Consider the following 15,398-nt stretch of genomic DNA (forward strand, 5'->3'; position numbering starts at 1 on the left):
GTTTCTCTCTCACTTTTTTTCCAATTAATCTTTCTGTTAATGGCAGACATGCCTCACAGTCGTAAACTGTATTCAATACAAGTATGAATGACAGAATCCGGCCTTATGTAATGTAGTGGAAAACATGTGTTAAGGATTTGCAAATGTCTGTAGGGAAATTCAAAGAGGCTACTTTGTCCTTAACAATACATAGAGATGCTATGATATAAAATGACTCTGTATTGAGCTCTGTCCCCAAGATGGTCATATTTTAAGTCATGCTTCTTGCACTAGACAATTTACAAAAAATTGTGGTCCAGATCCAAAAAAATTACTTTGGTGCCACAATGTTGAACATTGCAATGCCTAGTCTCTGGGCATCCAGCTCCTATACTAGAATCCTGAATTTCTGGTAGATATCTAAATGTGAGGAATGTAGGTGCCTTAAAATAGAATCCATAAAAAATATCACTCCAAGCATGGAGCTACTGAAAGCTAGCCAACAGGAAAATGCCGAGGATAGCAAGTATCTTAAATCTCACATCTCTCCAGGATTTTGGCTTCCAACTCAGCAGTACCTGAGAGGCTGCCTCCACTCAGGATTCAAAGGCTGGGATCTTTGATAGCTGCCTATGCCCTTTCTCTATAAAACAGAGTAGGGGCCACACTTTTAAAGCTAAAGGGAGATTCTCCCTTTTATCCAATAACCAAATAGTAATAAAGTAGGGGCCATCATTGTACTTTGTTTAGCGCCTGCTCTGTTGGGGCATGGTTTGAGAATGTACACTGAACTGAGTCCTCTGAGGAGACAGGCCACAGCATGGGTCCCAGTTGGCCTAGGTGTGAGCAGGATGCTAAGCTGCTCAGCGCACTGAAGGCTGAGATACTTCTGGGAACATGTGGAAACAGAATTTCAGGCAACTAAATGTAAAAAACCGGATCCACGAACGTTATGCACCTCCAAGGTCAGCTGGTAACGCAGAAGGAGCATTAAAGACTGATCTAAAGAAATTTTGAGTGTCAGTGCTCAAGTCTCTTTTTGGATCTGGTCTGGAGTGGTTAGTCTTAGGCTAAGTACAGATGTTCAAAAAGCCCGAAGTGGAACTGATTTAAGTTACGTGGATTTCTGTCAGCAGCCTAGGTTAGATTAGTAGCAAAATGTATATACCAGGTGTAGGCAACCCCCAGCATGGGTTCCAGAGCATGACACGCAAAGGCATTTTGCTTGGCACACGTGCCTTGGGGCTGACAGCAGGGACAGGGCTGGGGCCGTGCTGCTACAACCAGGATCCAGGTCCTGGCAACTCCCCTGCTGTCCGCATCTAGCACACCAACATCTTATAAGTCAAGGTTGAGAGTGTTTTTGGCTCTCTGCCCCAAAACGTTGCCAACCTCTGGTACACCCATTCACCCTCTGGTGGGGAGGCACGTAGGTTATCTGCACTGATTGAGACCTGCAGGTTGCTGGCTTTTGCACGCCTCCCAGCATGCCCCACAGGCTCACCAGGCTGCCAGAAACTGTGGAGTGCAGCCAAGTGTATGGGCCACCCCTGATTGGCAGCTGGGCATGGGCAAGCACGCTCCCACCCTCCCAGGCCCTGCCCTAGTACTCCAGGACCCATAGCTGCCAGCCAAGACAGCCTCGTAGCATCAGCCCATGGGCACCTGCCAGCAGTGGCCAAGCCGCAGTGGTCACAGGGTTGCCTTTGCGCAGGCTCAGTCTTAAAGTTCTGCCCCTTACCACCCCGATCCACCAGAAGTGACATGCATGCACCAGCTTCTGCTTTGGGGAGGTGGAGCCAGGGTTAGGGTCAGGCTCTGTGGAGCTGGGCCTAAGCATGGGGGCATGGGGTTCCCTGGTTGGGTGTGCAGGAGCCAGGTTTGGGTTCTGGGGGGCTGTGCCCAAGCCACAGGGGTTCTCCTGGGCTCAGTTTCAGGTTTCTGTTTACATCATGGAGTACTTCATGATGGAGTGAGGGGGCACAGCCCAGGGACATGGGTGTCCAGGTCCTGGGGTTCTTGCAGGGAAAATAGGAAGGGTCCTTCCTTCCTTTCCCTTTCTGCCTGCCAGAAGCTGATACAAGGCCAGAGGCAGGAGGTGCAACTGGGGAGAGGGTACGTATTGGCTTGGCTCTGGGAGAGATCGGGGCAAGGCCCACTGGGCACATGGCTGGAGCACCCAATTGCAGGTTGAATGCTACTGCACCTCCCTGTGAGGTGGGGATTGTGGAGGGCCTCAAAGGAGGCTGATATGTTGGAGGGCAGCAATCTAACTTGAATCAATAAGGGATCTGGTACAGAAAATTGATTTACATGTCTAACTTAAATAAATTAGATTTGAGTGCACATCAAACCAAGTCTTTCTTAAACTGGGTTCTACTGTATACTGATCTGTGTGCACTGAACTTCTGTACGGTTACAGGTTTAGATGGATTTCTGATCACTTAGCTCGGTTTATGTGTAATGTCTGTACCTGGCCCTAATGTTATTAGTTAGTGACTACTAACTAATAACTTCCTCCGGATTCATATGAAATAGCACTTGAAATCAATATGATACAAAAGCCAAGCTTCACTTCTAGAACTCCTTAAACTCTTTTCCAATTTCTTTCCTAAGCTAAAAACAGAGAACATCAGGTATGCGGAAAAAAAATTACAATCCACTGAGTTCCCCTAAGTATAATTTTTAGTTAAAAATTTTTAGTTTAAAAGTATATTTTTAGTTAATTCAAATATATATAAGGTACTTCTGGCAAACTGTTTACCCCACAAAATATTTCTGCCTGAACTCTTCACTTTAATACTTAGATTAATTTACTCTTCACATTAATACTTACATTAATTTATAATAACCTTTGGCTTGCCCCAGTCCCTTGTCCTTTATCTTTGTTCCCTTTCAAAAAGCCTTGTAATTACAGGGACCCGCCCTCCTCTTGCTAATATTTGTTTAAAAAAAGTTCATAGGTTGGATTTTTTTCAAGATATTTTGCAATCAACATTCACAAAGTTTCTATCCAGGACATTTCTGGAATATTTTTTATCAGGTTTCAGTTCTCTGGCCTTCTGTTAGGTTGGGCCTGGACATGAGCGGATCCAGGATTTACTAGAAGAGGGTACAGCACACCCCCCCCCCCAGTATGGAGCGGGGCAGGAGAGGCTTCCCTCCCCACAGATTAGCCGCGGAAAGCGGTGGTGGAAGTTGTTGCAACTGCACTGCTGCACCCGCCTGGACCTGCCCCTTGGTAGGGATCAGAATTTGTTTCTGATTGTCCTGGCACTGATCTCAGCATCTGGATCCACAGGGTATTTGTCTGATCTGTCAGTTCTGCTTACCGTGCATTTCTGTTTTTTTCAAACTCCAAATCTTTTACCTTGCTTTGGCAATTCTGGATCTGCTGTGCTACATTATAAGTATTGGAGTTCTCATTCTGTAATGTTGACAGTTTCTTCAGATATGCTGTCCTTTCAAACCCTAGCCAAATACAGACATATTTAAGCTATTGCCTCAGGTGTAGATACAGTTAAGGCAAAAAGAGCTAGTACCTTTTAAAAAGCACTGAAAAGGAAAGTCTAAGCCTAGGCCACCACTATATCAAGGGATGTTAGCTTGGGGCTCATATATGCAGTGTTTTAAATGACTCTTGAACTGAATGGAAGTTTTGTTTCTGCATTCATATTAACAACTATCAAGGGCTTCATATTAATAAGTTTTCTTAGAACTTCTGAGAAAAACTAAATCATTTTACAAATCAAAAGAATCAGCAATGAGTCACTAACAAACTGAGGCACTGGGAATTTATTAGAAATAACTTAACTGGGAGGAGCTAATACACTTCTACCCAGAATCTCCAGCTATACATTGGTTTCTGAGAAACAGCCTCCAAATTCTATCCTACAGTATTAGGAACTAATATTTTTAAAAATGTGGATTGGATTTTCAGATGTTCCATTCCCCACAACTCCAAAATTAATGGAGTTAACTGAAAATCAAGGCCTAGTGGAATTTTTTTGGAAGTGGGATCCCAAAAAATGAACATTAATGATGGTCTTCCATAAACAAAATGTCCTTCTGATGAAGAAGAATAGAAAGGTGGGGCACACCTGGGTCTTTAGTAGGGTCACAACCTCAAATACGGATTAAGAGAGTTTACTGATCCAATTGGCAGATGACAAAACTGGGAGGGACTGCATACATTTTGGAAGAAAGGAATAAAAGTCAAAGGAATCTGAAAATATTGGAAATTTTGGCTATAGACAACAACATGAAATTGAACACAGACATATGTAAGGTGCTACCTATAAGGAGGAAAAACTAAATAGAAACGTACAGAATGGGGGATAAACTAGGTTAGCAGTAGGACTGCTGAGAAGGAACTGGAGTTTATGGTGGATTGCAGATTCAACATGAGTCAGCTACATGATCCTATCACACAAAAAGGTGATAAAATTCAGGGATAGAGTACCATTTTCCTCAGCACTAGTTAGTCCTCAGCCAGAATACTGTGTCCAGTTTTGGACACTGGATTATAAAATATATGCAGAGAAGTGGAGAGAATATAGAGGTGACCAATAAAGAATGATAATGAGCTTGGAAAGCAAGCCATATGAGGTAAGGCTTAAAGAATTAAGTATGTTTAGTTTGGAGAAAAGGAAAATAAGTGAGGAGAACAAGATACAGTATAACCTCATAAATCTGGATCTCAAAAATCTGGAATTCTTGAAAATCCAGCACTTTTTGAGCTGCCCTCCACACCCCAGACGTGGAGGGAGAAGTTTGCATGTGGCAGCTGCTGCCACCATTCACCACCCTGTTCCGCATGCAGCCACTACTCTGGGACCTGCCACCGCTACCTCCTCCCCACCCTGCTCTGCGACTGGCCGCCACTCCAGTTTAAAAAACCAGAATTTTCAAATTTCTGGCAGGTGCTTGGTCCCAAGCATTCCAGATTTATGAGGTTATAAGTTTTCAAATAGTTGAAAGGTTGCCATAAAGAAGATGGAGAAACATTGTTCTTTCTTGCAGAGGGCAGGACACATCACAATGGTTTTAAATTGAGGAAAAGCAGATTTAAATCATATTTCCAGAAAATCTTCCTAAATGTAAGAACAGGAGGACAATGAAACAAGCTGCTTGGGGAAGTAGTGAAATCTCCTTCCTTCCTTGCAGGTTGTCAAGAATAGGCTGGATAAGCATTTGTCTGGAATGATTTGTCATGGATTGCTCCCTTCAGATGAAGCTCTGCCTCAGAACTCCGTAAGAAGAATACTTATTCAGTCTCCCTCCTTCAGGACCCCTGGAAACCAGCCCTGTCATGACATCTCGAGGGGCAAGCCTCTAGCTTGAGACCCTGGCTCCTCTTTGTCCCTGGCTTCCCCGGCGACCCATAGCATCCCCACCTCAGAGAGCTCCTTCTTTGATCAGCTCCTGGAATGATTTCTTCTTTGAAGTTAAAGGGCTGACCCAAACAGCACAGTAGACTGTTAAGCTACAGAAAAACAGTCTTTATTGTGCCATTGCAGTTCTTCTGCCTTCCTTAGACTGTACTCTCTCCTCCTTGGGATTATTCCTTTCTCTCTCTGTCCTCCGTGGGATTACACTTTTCTCTCTCCAGCTCTCAGAGTCTTTCTCCTCCAGCACAGTCTGCCACCTTCTCCATAAAACTTATACAAAACTATAGTATTAACCTGGAGACAACATGCACCCAATACATTTAAATATAAAGTCATCAGGGACCAATCAGGGTGCAATCTGTGCTCTGCTGCCAGGCTCAGACTCTCATCTCCCCCTAGGGTGATAGGCAACTAGATGTCCTACTTACAAACCTGTTTACAGCAACTATTTACATCAGTGATCTCCAACCTTTTTAGGTTGATCACTTTTGAAATTTAAAATGAACGGAAGACCTACCCCCTCCTCCCCACACACACACACAACCCAGCAGGTAAGTCTGTGGGGAAGGGTGGAGGGAGGAGAGAAGGCCATGTGGAGGGCAGGGCAGATCCATGCCCCAGCCCTAGCCCACTCTCTCTCTCACTGCTGGGACTTTGATCTGCCCCCCCGCCCCACACACACACACAACAGGCCCTGCACAGCTGGGGCAGGGCAGGGGATGATGCTGTGAGCAGCTCATCCAGGGAGCACGGGGAGGGGGGACACATACCCCAAAATCTACACGAGGTGGGCTGGGCTGGGGCTAAGGCGGTGCCAGGCTGTTCCTAGTCAGGCTGTACTCAAGCCAGTTACCTGCGGCAGCAATGCTGGGAGCAGGGCCACAGAGGGGGGCCATAGCCCCCCAATCCCTGGTCCCAGTGCCGCCACTGAGCACAGAATGCGCCAGGTCTGGTGGGACAGCCTGGTGCAGCCTTCCAGCCTATAGCTCCTTTCCCCGCTCCACCCAGGCTGCTACTGCAAGCTGGGCTTTGAACCCCGAGCCCCACTGCACATGCCCCCCGGGCCTCCACCCCTTTCTTCCCCTACCAACTGACCTGCTGGGCTTGGGAGGGGTGGCATGCGCATGCATGCATGCACTCAGCCCCTACAGCCCAGGATCAACTTCAAGAGGCTCCGAGATCCACCAGTCGATCCCAATCAACCAGCTGGTGATGAATGATTTACATCAACACTTGCTCGCCTTGAGCCCTGCAAAGGGTTCCTCACAACAACTTCAGGTTGGAACTTTGCCCACTTGACTTTGTCAATTTACAATTAGCAACTATTATATTTGTACAGGAGCTGAACTAGGTTACCCCTGAGTTTTCTTCTAATCCTATGATTCTTTGCTTAAAAGGCTAAACAATACCTGCTCACATTTTTACTGACCTCCCTGACAGATTTTCCTTGGAAGACATCTTTTCTGTACAGGAAGAAAAACCAAACCCCTAACCTAGGGGTTCACGGATCTGTCACTAACAGCAGGCTAAGTTAACATGGCTGAATCCTAAGGCAAAGTGGAAATGCTAACTGTTAGATATTCTACCACTAGATGAGGCATTCTGGGACAAAACCTATTAACAGTGGGAATGATTATATCCGTTTTTAGCATGCTTGGTGAGCCAAGTAAAATCTCGTCACAGGCCAAATCCAGCTTGTGGGTTTTAGGTTTCCAACTCCTGCCCTAACCTGTTGCTTCATTTCATTGATTCTATATGTCTAATGAACTACATATAGCTCGCAGTAGCCACTAGCTTCGCCTGTCCTCCATGTACAGTGTGCTATATTTGTATGCCTCATGCTGTCATCTTCCTTTTTCTCCTCTCCTCTAGTAAGGCAGCCAGGGTTGCTAGACTCTTACTTGCTCACTTAACTGATTCAATCTTTTTTTTTTTTAGTGCACCCTCTGGCCAAAAGCTCGTATATCAAATTAATCAGAGTTTCTTTTGTTACCTTCCTTCTCCAGAAGTTGAACTTTAAATGGAAATGTTCACAAGTGTGGTGCATTGAAAAAACACAGCCATAACAACAATTATTATTAAAAAAAATCCACACCCATTTCCATGCTGAAGCAATTCCTTAAAACATGCTTAAAATGCAAACATTCCAATTTAACCAGAACAAAATCACAAAGAAAAGAACGATGATTCTCCACAGAGCCATGAATAGGGTTGGTATCTGAGATAGACACATATCAAACTTCAGGGAACATACTGGAATTCAGGGTCAATTATGAACAAAGCCTCTTTTCTCCCACACTATATCTCAGCTGAGTTCTTGAACACTTTTCACCACTAAGTATATGTTAAGGGTTATGTTAAAATAAGAAAACCTTTTGGCAGCTGGAGTCTGACTATAGCAAAATTCCCCATTATGGACCTATTCCAAAACCCAGTCAATTCAGTGTAATGACGTCCATAGAATTCAATACAGTTTTAGTCAGGCCCCAGCTCTGGCTATAATAAATCAGTCAATTAGATGAGAAGCTGTGGTCTGTCAAACAGCAATGGGCCACAGAGACATGACTGGTCACATGGAGTTGGCTCTTCCCCTTTTTCTTTTCTAGCCACTAGGCCTTATTTAAAAAGAACTGCAAATGCCATATTTTCTTGCATAAAACACATATATGGCTTTCCCCCCGGCCAGCTGGGGAAAATTGGTATGTGCATTACACATGAGAAATATGGACCCCAAGGGATTCAAACATTTGGCAGTGAGGGAGTGGTGACAGCATTCATTTCCATGACTCCCTGAGCCACAGTAATGCGTGCTGCCACTACTCCCTACTGCCAAATTTCTGGACCTCTGAGGAACTCCCTGGCTGGATGACATGGGCCCATGCACCAGATCAGGTTAGCACACAGGGTCACTCAATGAGCCCCAGATCTAATAGAATAGACTGCGCTGATGTGGGGCGGGGGGGGTGGGGTGCAGAGCCAGCATGCGGCCTTAGATCTGGCACATGGACCAGACATGGCAGGCTGGATCAGGCCAGCACGTAGGGCTGGACTCAGTGTTCCAGGCTGGGTGTGTGTTATGTTCTTGGATTAGGCACACGCTGGATCATGGGTGGGCTATATGTGAGAAAATATGGTTTACTGCTTTGCTATCATTACTTCCCTAAACAAGCAGTTGCTTTAGTTGCCTGAAGAATGTTATGTGATCATGATTGGCAATGAAAGTGGTCCATGCAATAGTGAATTGGCAGAAGGCAGTGCCACAAGATAATCTATTAAAAAGGGACCTGCACTACAAATAAGTTAAAGAACCCCTGAATTAGATGAATATCTAAATGAGATTGCTCAAGCTAACTTAACTGGCTGAAATATATTGCTAGCATACAACCAGTGTAAAACTACTATTCTAACCCCAGTATGGAAACAAGAGGATGTTGTTAAATTAAATAGTCAAGATGCACATTTATTAGTTTGTTATAAGTGACAGCTTCAGGATGTAATTAGTATATGCAAACACTAGCAAGTAACAGACAGGGGGCCGATTTTCATGGTAGCAGTAAAACCTGCACAACATACCCCCTTAGTCACTGCCCTCAGCCCTTCCCCCCGCCCAGGGAGGTAGAGCTGTTGGCTGAAGATTTCTTCAGTTCTATTTTCATTGACTGAGTCTCGGCACGAGGCTCGAATTTTGTCACATTTCCTGCTCCTGGGGCTGCCACTATTGGCTTTCCTGCTTTCATACCTTTTGACACAGGAATGCGGGTGGGTGTAGGTCTCTGTGATGACCCATCCTGTCCTGTCTGCAGAAAGAGAGGAGAAAAATAAAATAGTTTTAAGGATGACTTTTTTCTTAAATATATGCCAATTATACATTATGAGTCATTATCTTTTATGTATTAATTTCTTTAATTTTTTTAAGTACGCCTAGAAGGCACCTATCCAGTGCTCTGAACACTCATCTCAGGCATTAAAAGCCACAATGTAAACAAAGGATTGCCCATAAATCTCCACCTCACTCCATACTCTCCACAGGTGCCTTAACAGAGAGAAACAGAAGATGGACTTGGAAAGTTCACAAGTCAGGCCTCTAAACTAGGGGTAGCGCAGATAGCACCTTTAGGGACTAACTGGTCCAATGAGGCACAGGCTTTCATAGAAAACAGCCTACTTCATCAGATACTACCTGACAAAGTAGGCTGTCTCCTGTGAAATCTTCTCTGAACTAGTCAGTCTTCAAGGTGCTTCCCTGCCCTGCCTTCTCTCTGACTTCAGACAAACATGGATAACTACCTTTCTAAATCTAGGTTCTAGTGAACAGTGGCAGAGACTGTGATCTCGAATAGAAGGCCTCTCCTAGAGAACACCCCATCAGCAGCTCCTTTTCCCTTATATTGCAAGCCTTTACAGCTTGAGGACCTTAGCTAATTTCAGCTGTAGTGAAGAATATCACAGGGAGTAGAGAATCTCTCAGACAACCAAGTTTCAAACCTTCTATATTGTTAAATAATTATTCACATTTAGAATCAGAAACCTCCTTTAAATGTTTGCTTTTTCTCTCTTTTGCAATAAATAATATTGACAATTGAACTGTCACAGTAAAGTTTCAAAATTAACTGCTTTGTTTCTCTTTAAGTAATCACTGAGCACATCTACATGAGATGTTTACTGTGGAGCTGCCTAACTAGCTCCATCCACAGTAAACGTAAGTGTTTACACGTGGCGCCCTATTAAGCCACAGTAGATGTGACAGGTTAGTTGGCAGTGACCTAGTCCCGGGGTTTTGAAAGGGCAAAAGATGATTGGAGGATTTGGGATTCCCTTTCTGCACCAATCAGGCCCCAGAGACTCACCCCCCTGTGTCCCTTGATTGGCCCCTTGGGTCACCTGGAGGGGGATAAAAGGAGCAGCGTGGGCTGACTCAGGACAGACCAGTGAGGGACAACAAGGAAGGAGCTTCACAGAGCTGAGCCAGCGGGGCAGGAGCAGTTACCCCAGAAGAGCCTGAAGGAGCAGGATCTGCAGGCAGCAGTGGGGCCCTCAGCAGTGCGGCGTGTGGCCAGCAGGAGAGGCTCCACACTAGGCTTCAGGATCCCCTACGAGAGGCTGCAGCCAGCAGGAGAGGCTCCCCGCACTCCAGCAGGGATCTGAGCAGTGACCTGAGAGGTTCCCAGCTCTGCTTCCAGCTCCTCCAATCAGAGGCCAGGCAGCTTGATGTTTGGCTGGGGCTCCAAGAAGGGCAAAACCCCTAGCAGGCTAGAGTAGTGCTACTACTAGTGGCTGTGTAGCAATGTTTCTGCATGCTATGTGGGAGATCTGAGTTCAAGTACCAGCTAGGGTCACTTGGGGTGAGTGAGCTAATGAGAAGCAAGTCTTCTTGAAGTGGAAAGGGGCCATTGTGTCCTATCCCCCCCACTTTTCCTCCTCTAGGTACCTAGGCCCTATATTTCCTTGTCATTTGACATTTTGTATTTTGTGCCTCTCTATATTTCACCAACCCATATGGTTTGTTCTGCTGTTTGTGTTTTATATTTTATTAACCCTGTCTTTTGTCAATGATTGTAAGCATCTAAACTTTGTTGAATCCTGCCCCCCTGGGGCATTGTAGTGTCCGCTGTACCCTCTGACTTATGCCGTTATGTTCCCAGTATTAAAAGGTATATGGTTAAGTCCACATTGGTGGTCTGGCTCTGCTCTGTAGGGGGAGGAGAGTCCCTGCACCTCCCACAGTGCTTGTGCACCTGCTTTGATCCCTTCAATTGGAGAGGGGGTACCTCTTGGAGTACCGCCTGGGTTATGTAAATTAATAAATGCAGAGTTCTTTGTGTTCATTAAGTCATGCTGACCTCCAACCCCTCCAGGGCTGCTCTGACTCGGTTCAACGTGCTGCAGTCCCAAGCAAATGGCATACCCAGGAGCAGTAACTCTATTGTGATATGCAGCAGTTTATCGCTGCAAATTAACAGCACGTGTAGACATGCCCAATAGCAATCAGTTAGTGTCCTAATCCCACAATCTCAAAGCATCTTCACAGATGCTTGACATTCTTGAAGTCAACTGTCTTTGACTTCACCACTAAAACTTCCAGATCTAACAAATTCTTCAATGTAGCTTTGCACTGTGAAGCCCCAAATTTATAGCCATTGCGTGAAAACCAATGTAAAACTGAATAATCAAAATAAAGAGCATTAAGAGGAGTGTGTTCATTATAACATTTGTTTCCATATCTGCTAAAAAACCCTTAAGGGAAAGTAAATGAATCTGCTGCAAAATTTCCAGTCTGCCACACCAGCTTGAATATAGCTTGCTATGGAACAGAAGGTGCCTGTTTATACATCGTGCATATTCCACAAAAGTCAATCTGTGCTCACCATTCCTTACTTTCCAAGACCAGCTGAAAACCATATACACATACAAAAATTCACAACAATTGGAAAACATGAATACCGTACTAACTGGTGGGAAGAAATCCACTTTGAATAACCAAAAGCATTTACAATAAACCTTAAAAGCCAACATGCTCTCTCATTTAGATGTCAAAATAAATTAGGTCCATGAAATTTTGTAAATGCAAATGCATCTATCAGCATTGGAAAATATGTCAACATACAGTGGAGCCAAAATGACGATTATTCTTCACTCCCTGAAAGCTTTCCACAGTGTGTAAACATACAGCAATTAAATGACATAGCTGGAATCTCAGACATTTCTTGAGTTCTAGTTGCCTGTATATTATTAACTGAGAACTTCAGCACCTTGGAGTTACCAGTTTCATAATCCTCCAAATTATCAAAAACAGATAAACAAATTACTTGATTTTAGACATGTTGCGCCAATGTAAAACAGATGAAGTTCTGTTTTTCTTTCCCTGAGGAGGCCTTCTAATATGTATCAGTCATATCAGAGCTGGTATTAGGCCAATGCACAGCTCCAAATACACTTTGTTCCTGCTATCTGATGGAAGAATTTGTATGTAACTCCATGTAAGCCCCCCACTATATGGCCAGCATGGCCGCAGAAACATGCTGACTGTACACTCCTCAGTACTATGCAAAAAGCAAGGGTCTTTTCAGAGGATATGTTTTATTGGATAAACTCTGCAATTGAGATGTGTTAGGCAAGCTTTCAGGCACAAAGTTCCCTTCCTCAGGTTTCAGGAAGGGTAGACCTAAGGAAAGACATTTTGTGCCTGGAAGCTTGTCTCAAAACTATACAGTTGATCCAAAAAAAGATATCACCAAAAAGACTCTTGCTTCTTGCATTTTACCTGGATCATCACAGTGAAAACAACAATGTGTAAATCATGGCACAAATGAGCAAGGTGCTATATGTGCATCCAATTTAAGGCACCATAAAATGAGAAATGAGCCATAAAACTGTTACTCATATAATGTAGAACATTTTTGTGGCTGGTTTGTATAGGTCCCTGAATTTTAATGTGTGGCTGTGGCTGACAATCTGCTGATTGTCGGTCCCAGCACGCAGCCTGCACTAGTGTCTCGAACAGCCCTAGGACCAACAATCAAGTGATTACCAGTGGGGGCTGAAGTGGCGGGAGGGGAGCCATGAAGCCAAAGAGTTCCCCCCACCAGGACTTTAAACCCCATGCCCAGCAGCTCTGGGTTCAGAGTCTGGGTTTAAAGATCCCAGCACGGCCCTTTGGCTAGCCCCACTGGGACCCACTGATGCCCTGTACCCAGCAGTCCATTCATAGCTGCTAGGCATGTGGTTTTGACAATCAGCTGATTGTCAGCCTGGGCTCAGACAGCCCCATATCTCAGACTCAGGGCTGTCTGGGTCAGGGCTAAAAATCAACTGACTGTCTGCCCTGACTGCACCAGGTGAACTGGACCTGGAACTCTCTGGGTTTGGGGCCAAAAATCAGCAGGTCCCAGGCAGCCCTGGGACAATCAACTAATTGTTGACTCTGTGGCACCTGGGTTTAAATTTGCCTGTGCAGTGCAAGCCTGAGGTTATTATCCCATGTGGCATGGCAGGAAGGTAACTGTTGGGATCAAGGATCAGATCTCATTGCACCATTAAATGAACATGTGACAGGGGCCTCAGTAAGGTCAGTTGTGGAGAACCTACATTTTTGACTTTTCATGACCTTTTTACAGGAGGCAGAATCTGGTTGGTTCCTTTTTTGCCCTCCTTGGCCATGTCCACACAAGTGAGACCATTTGTTTCCCTGGGGACAAGAAGCAGCAGCATACCTTGTGCCGCTGCTACTTGTCCTTGGCAAACACCTGTGCCACGTGCACTCTGACATGCAGCAGGTTATCCCAGGTGGTGCAGGGGAGACTGGAAGACTGGAAGACTGGGGCAGGGGAGACTGGGCCCTGAAGAAATAACCTCAGTATAAAATTGGGAGTTCTTCAGATAACTGTATAAAATTAGTTAGGAGAAAAGCTGTGATTTACAAAATATAAAACAATAGGAAATATGTCCTAAAGCCAGCAAGAGATAGGAACTTCAGAAGGAAAGCTCTCATTCTGCTGTTTGTTTATCTCTTTGTGACTGGGTATTTTGTTGCTCCGTATCTCATTTATTTGAGAGCTATGTGGCAATTAGTCACAGTGGGATGAGTAAGAACACAGTTTTTTCTGTTTGCTTGTTTCCATTTAATTAAATCACACTCTTAAAATAATGTTAATATCATTTTTTTGTATGTTCATTGCTTGCAAGTAATGCTTTAATAAGGTGCAACCTGTTCCCTTTAACAGGAAGCACTGGAGGTGTATTTATAAAGTAAGCAGTTAGAAACTATGGTAAGTATGCAATTTAGTTTCTGGAGGGTCTAAATGGAAGGAGACATTTTGAATTGGTCATACTTTCCAAATCATGTTCCCAGGGCATGAACAAGAGAATAAGCAAAAGTAAATTTGATGGTTGAATTATTTTCTTTACAATCCAAACTGGGGAGGAGGTGGTTAAGAAAGAAGCCTCTTTTTTAACGAGATGTTAAAAAAAAGAAAAAAAGTAAGGTTCCCAGAGTTCAGTGCACCATCATGGAAGGGGTAGATCTCCCAAAAAAGAACAAGAAAGTATGAAAGAAAATGCGTTCCATTTTTCTGCAAGACAAAAGCAGAAGTTCAGGAATTAATGCATTAATTCCAAAAGTTCTGGACAAAAAAGGGAAGCAGTATATCCTGGTAGTAGATAGAAAGACTTTAACAATAAACTATCAGGGATGCATATACATTAAATAACCCAAATTAATTACTTTTGTATGCCAATGTTCCTTAGACCATGAAATGTTGAAAGGTGCTGTTATGCTGGGGACTGCTCACAGAAACAGCTGTATATGATAGTTGCTTTTCATCCAGGTTAAACAGAGAAACCATTATATGCCCTTTTATACTAACACTGTTGAAGTAATGAAAGAATACTGTCCAAGATCTAGCACAAAAACGTCTGGACATTGGTTGGGCCAGTTCATTGAAAGAGCTCTCTGGACTGATAAGAGACTGAACCTAACTGTAGAGGCGTGCTATTGCAGTGAAGCAGCAGAGACACCATACAAGCACACAGAAAGCAGCAAAGAAGCTCAAGAAATAAACAGAAAAGCACTTGGAGTGTGGCTGTAAGAAATGCTGAGAGAGAGCACTTTCAGGTAAGCCATGGCAAGAGAGGCTTGGAACAATGAACAAAGAAACTTCTGTCTGATTCTTACTTCTTCAAATCAACTAGTATGTGTTTTTTTGTAAATTAAACAGGATTACCTTAAAAAAAGCTCTGACTCATGGTCAACTGGTGCATCTTGAGTCGGGGAGGATGGAGCACCAGCAGGACATGACTGGGGATGTCCCCCAGGGGCCAGCCAGTGTGTGCGCAGCAGCAGCAGTGAAAGTCCTGGCGCTTCCGCATGTGGCGTGGCAGCAGCGGACCCAATTTAAGGGGGGGCACTCTTTATGCCCCCTTACCAGCTGGAGCACTCACTCTCGGAGGGGCACCAGTGCTCTCAGGGGGGGCATGTACCCCCCCCCGGTGCCCTCCGTACACATTGCTTATGCTCTGACTCCGTCACCAGTT

General features: G+C 44.5%; 1 protein-coding gene across 4 annotated transcripts in view; it reads right to left on the bottom strand.

Moving 5' to 3' along the window:
- FILIP1 (filamin A interacting protein 1) overlaps positions 1-15,398 on the bottom strand; it is a 201,596-nt gene that overhangs the window by 8,450 nt on the left and 177,748 nt on the right. For 3 of the 4 annotated variants that reach the window (XM_019537650.1, XM_019537653.1, XM_019537652.1), the window contains one exon: positions 7,968-9,166. In XM_019537650.1, coding sequence (XP_019393195.1) covers positions 8,960-9,166 — 207 coding nt within the window. In that variant the 3' untranslated portion in view covers positions 7,968-8,959. Of the gene's footprint in view, positions 1-7,967; positions 9,167-15,398 lie in introns of those variants that run through there. The other variant, XM_019537651.1, reaches the window with a different exon arrangement.

Source organism: Crocodylus porosus, unplaced genomic scaffold (genome assembly GCF_001723895.1).
Source record: "Crocodylus porosus isolate Cpor-Errol unplaced genomic scaffold, CroPor_comp1, whole genome shotgun sequence".
In the NCBI taxonomy this organism is placed as follows: Eukaryota; Metazoa; Chordata; order Crocodylia; family Crocodylidae; genus Crocodylus; species Crocodylus porosus.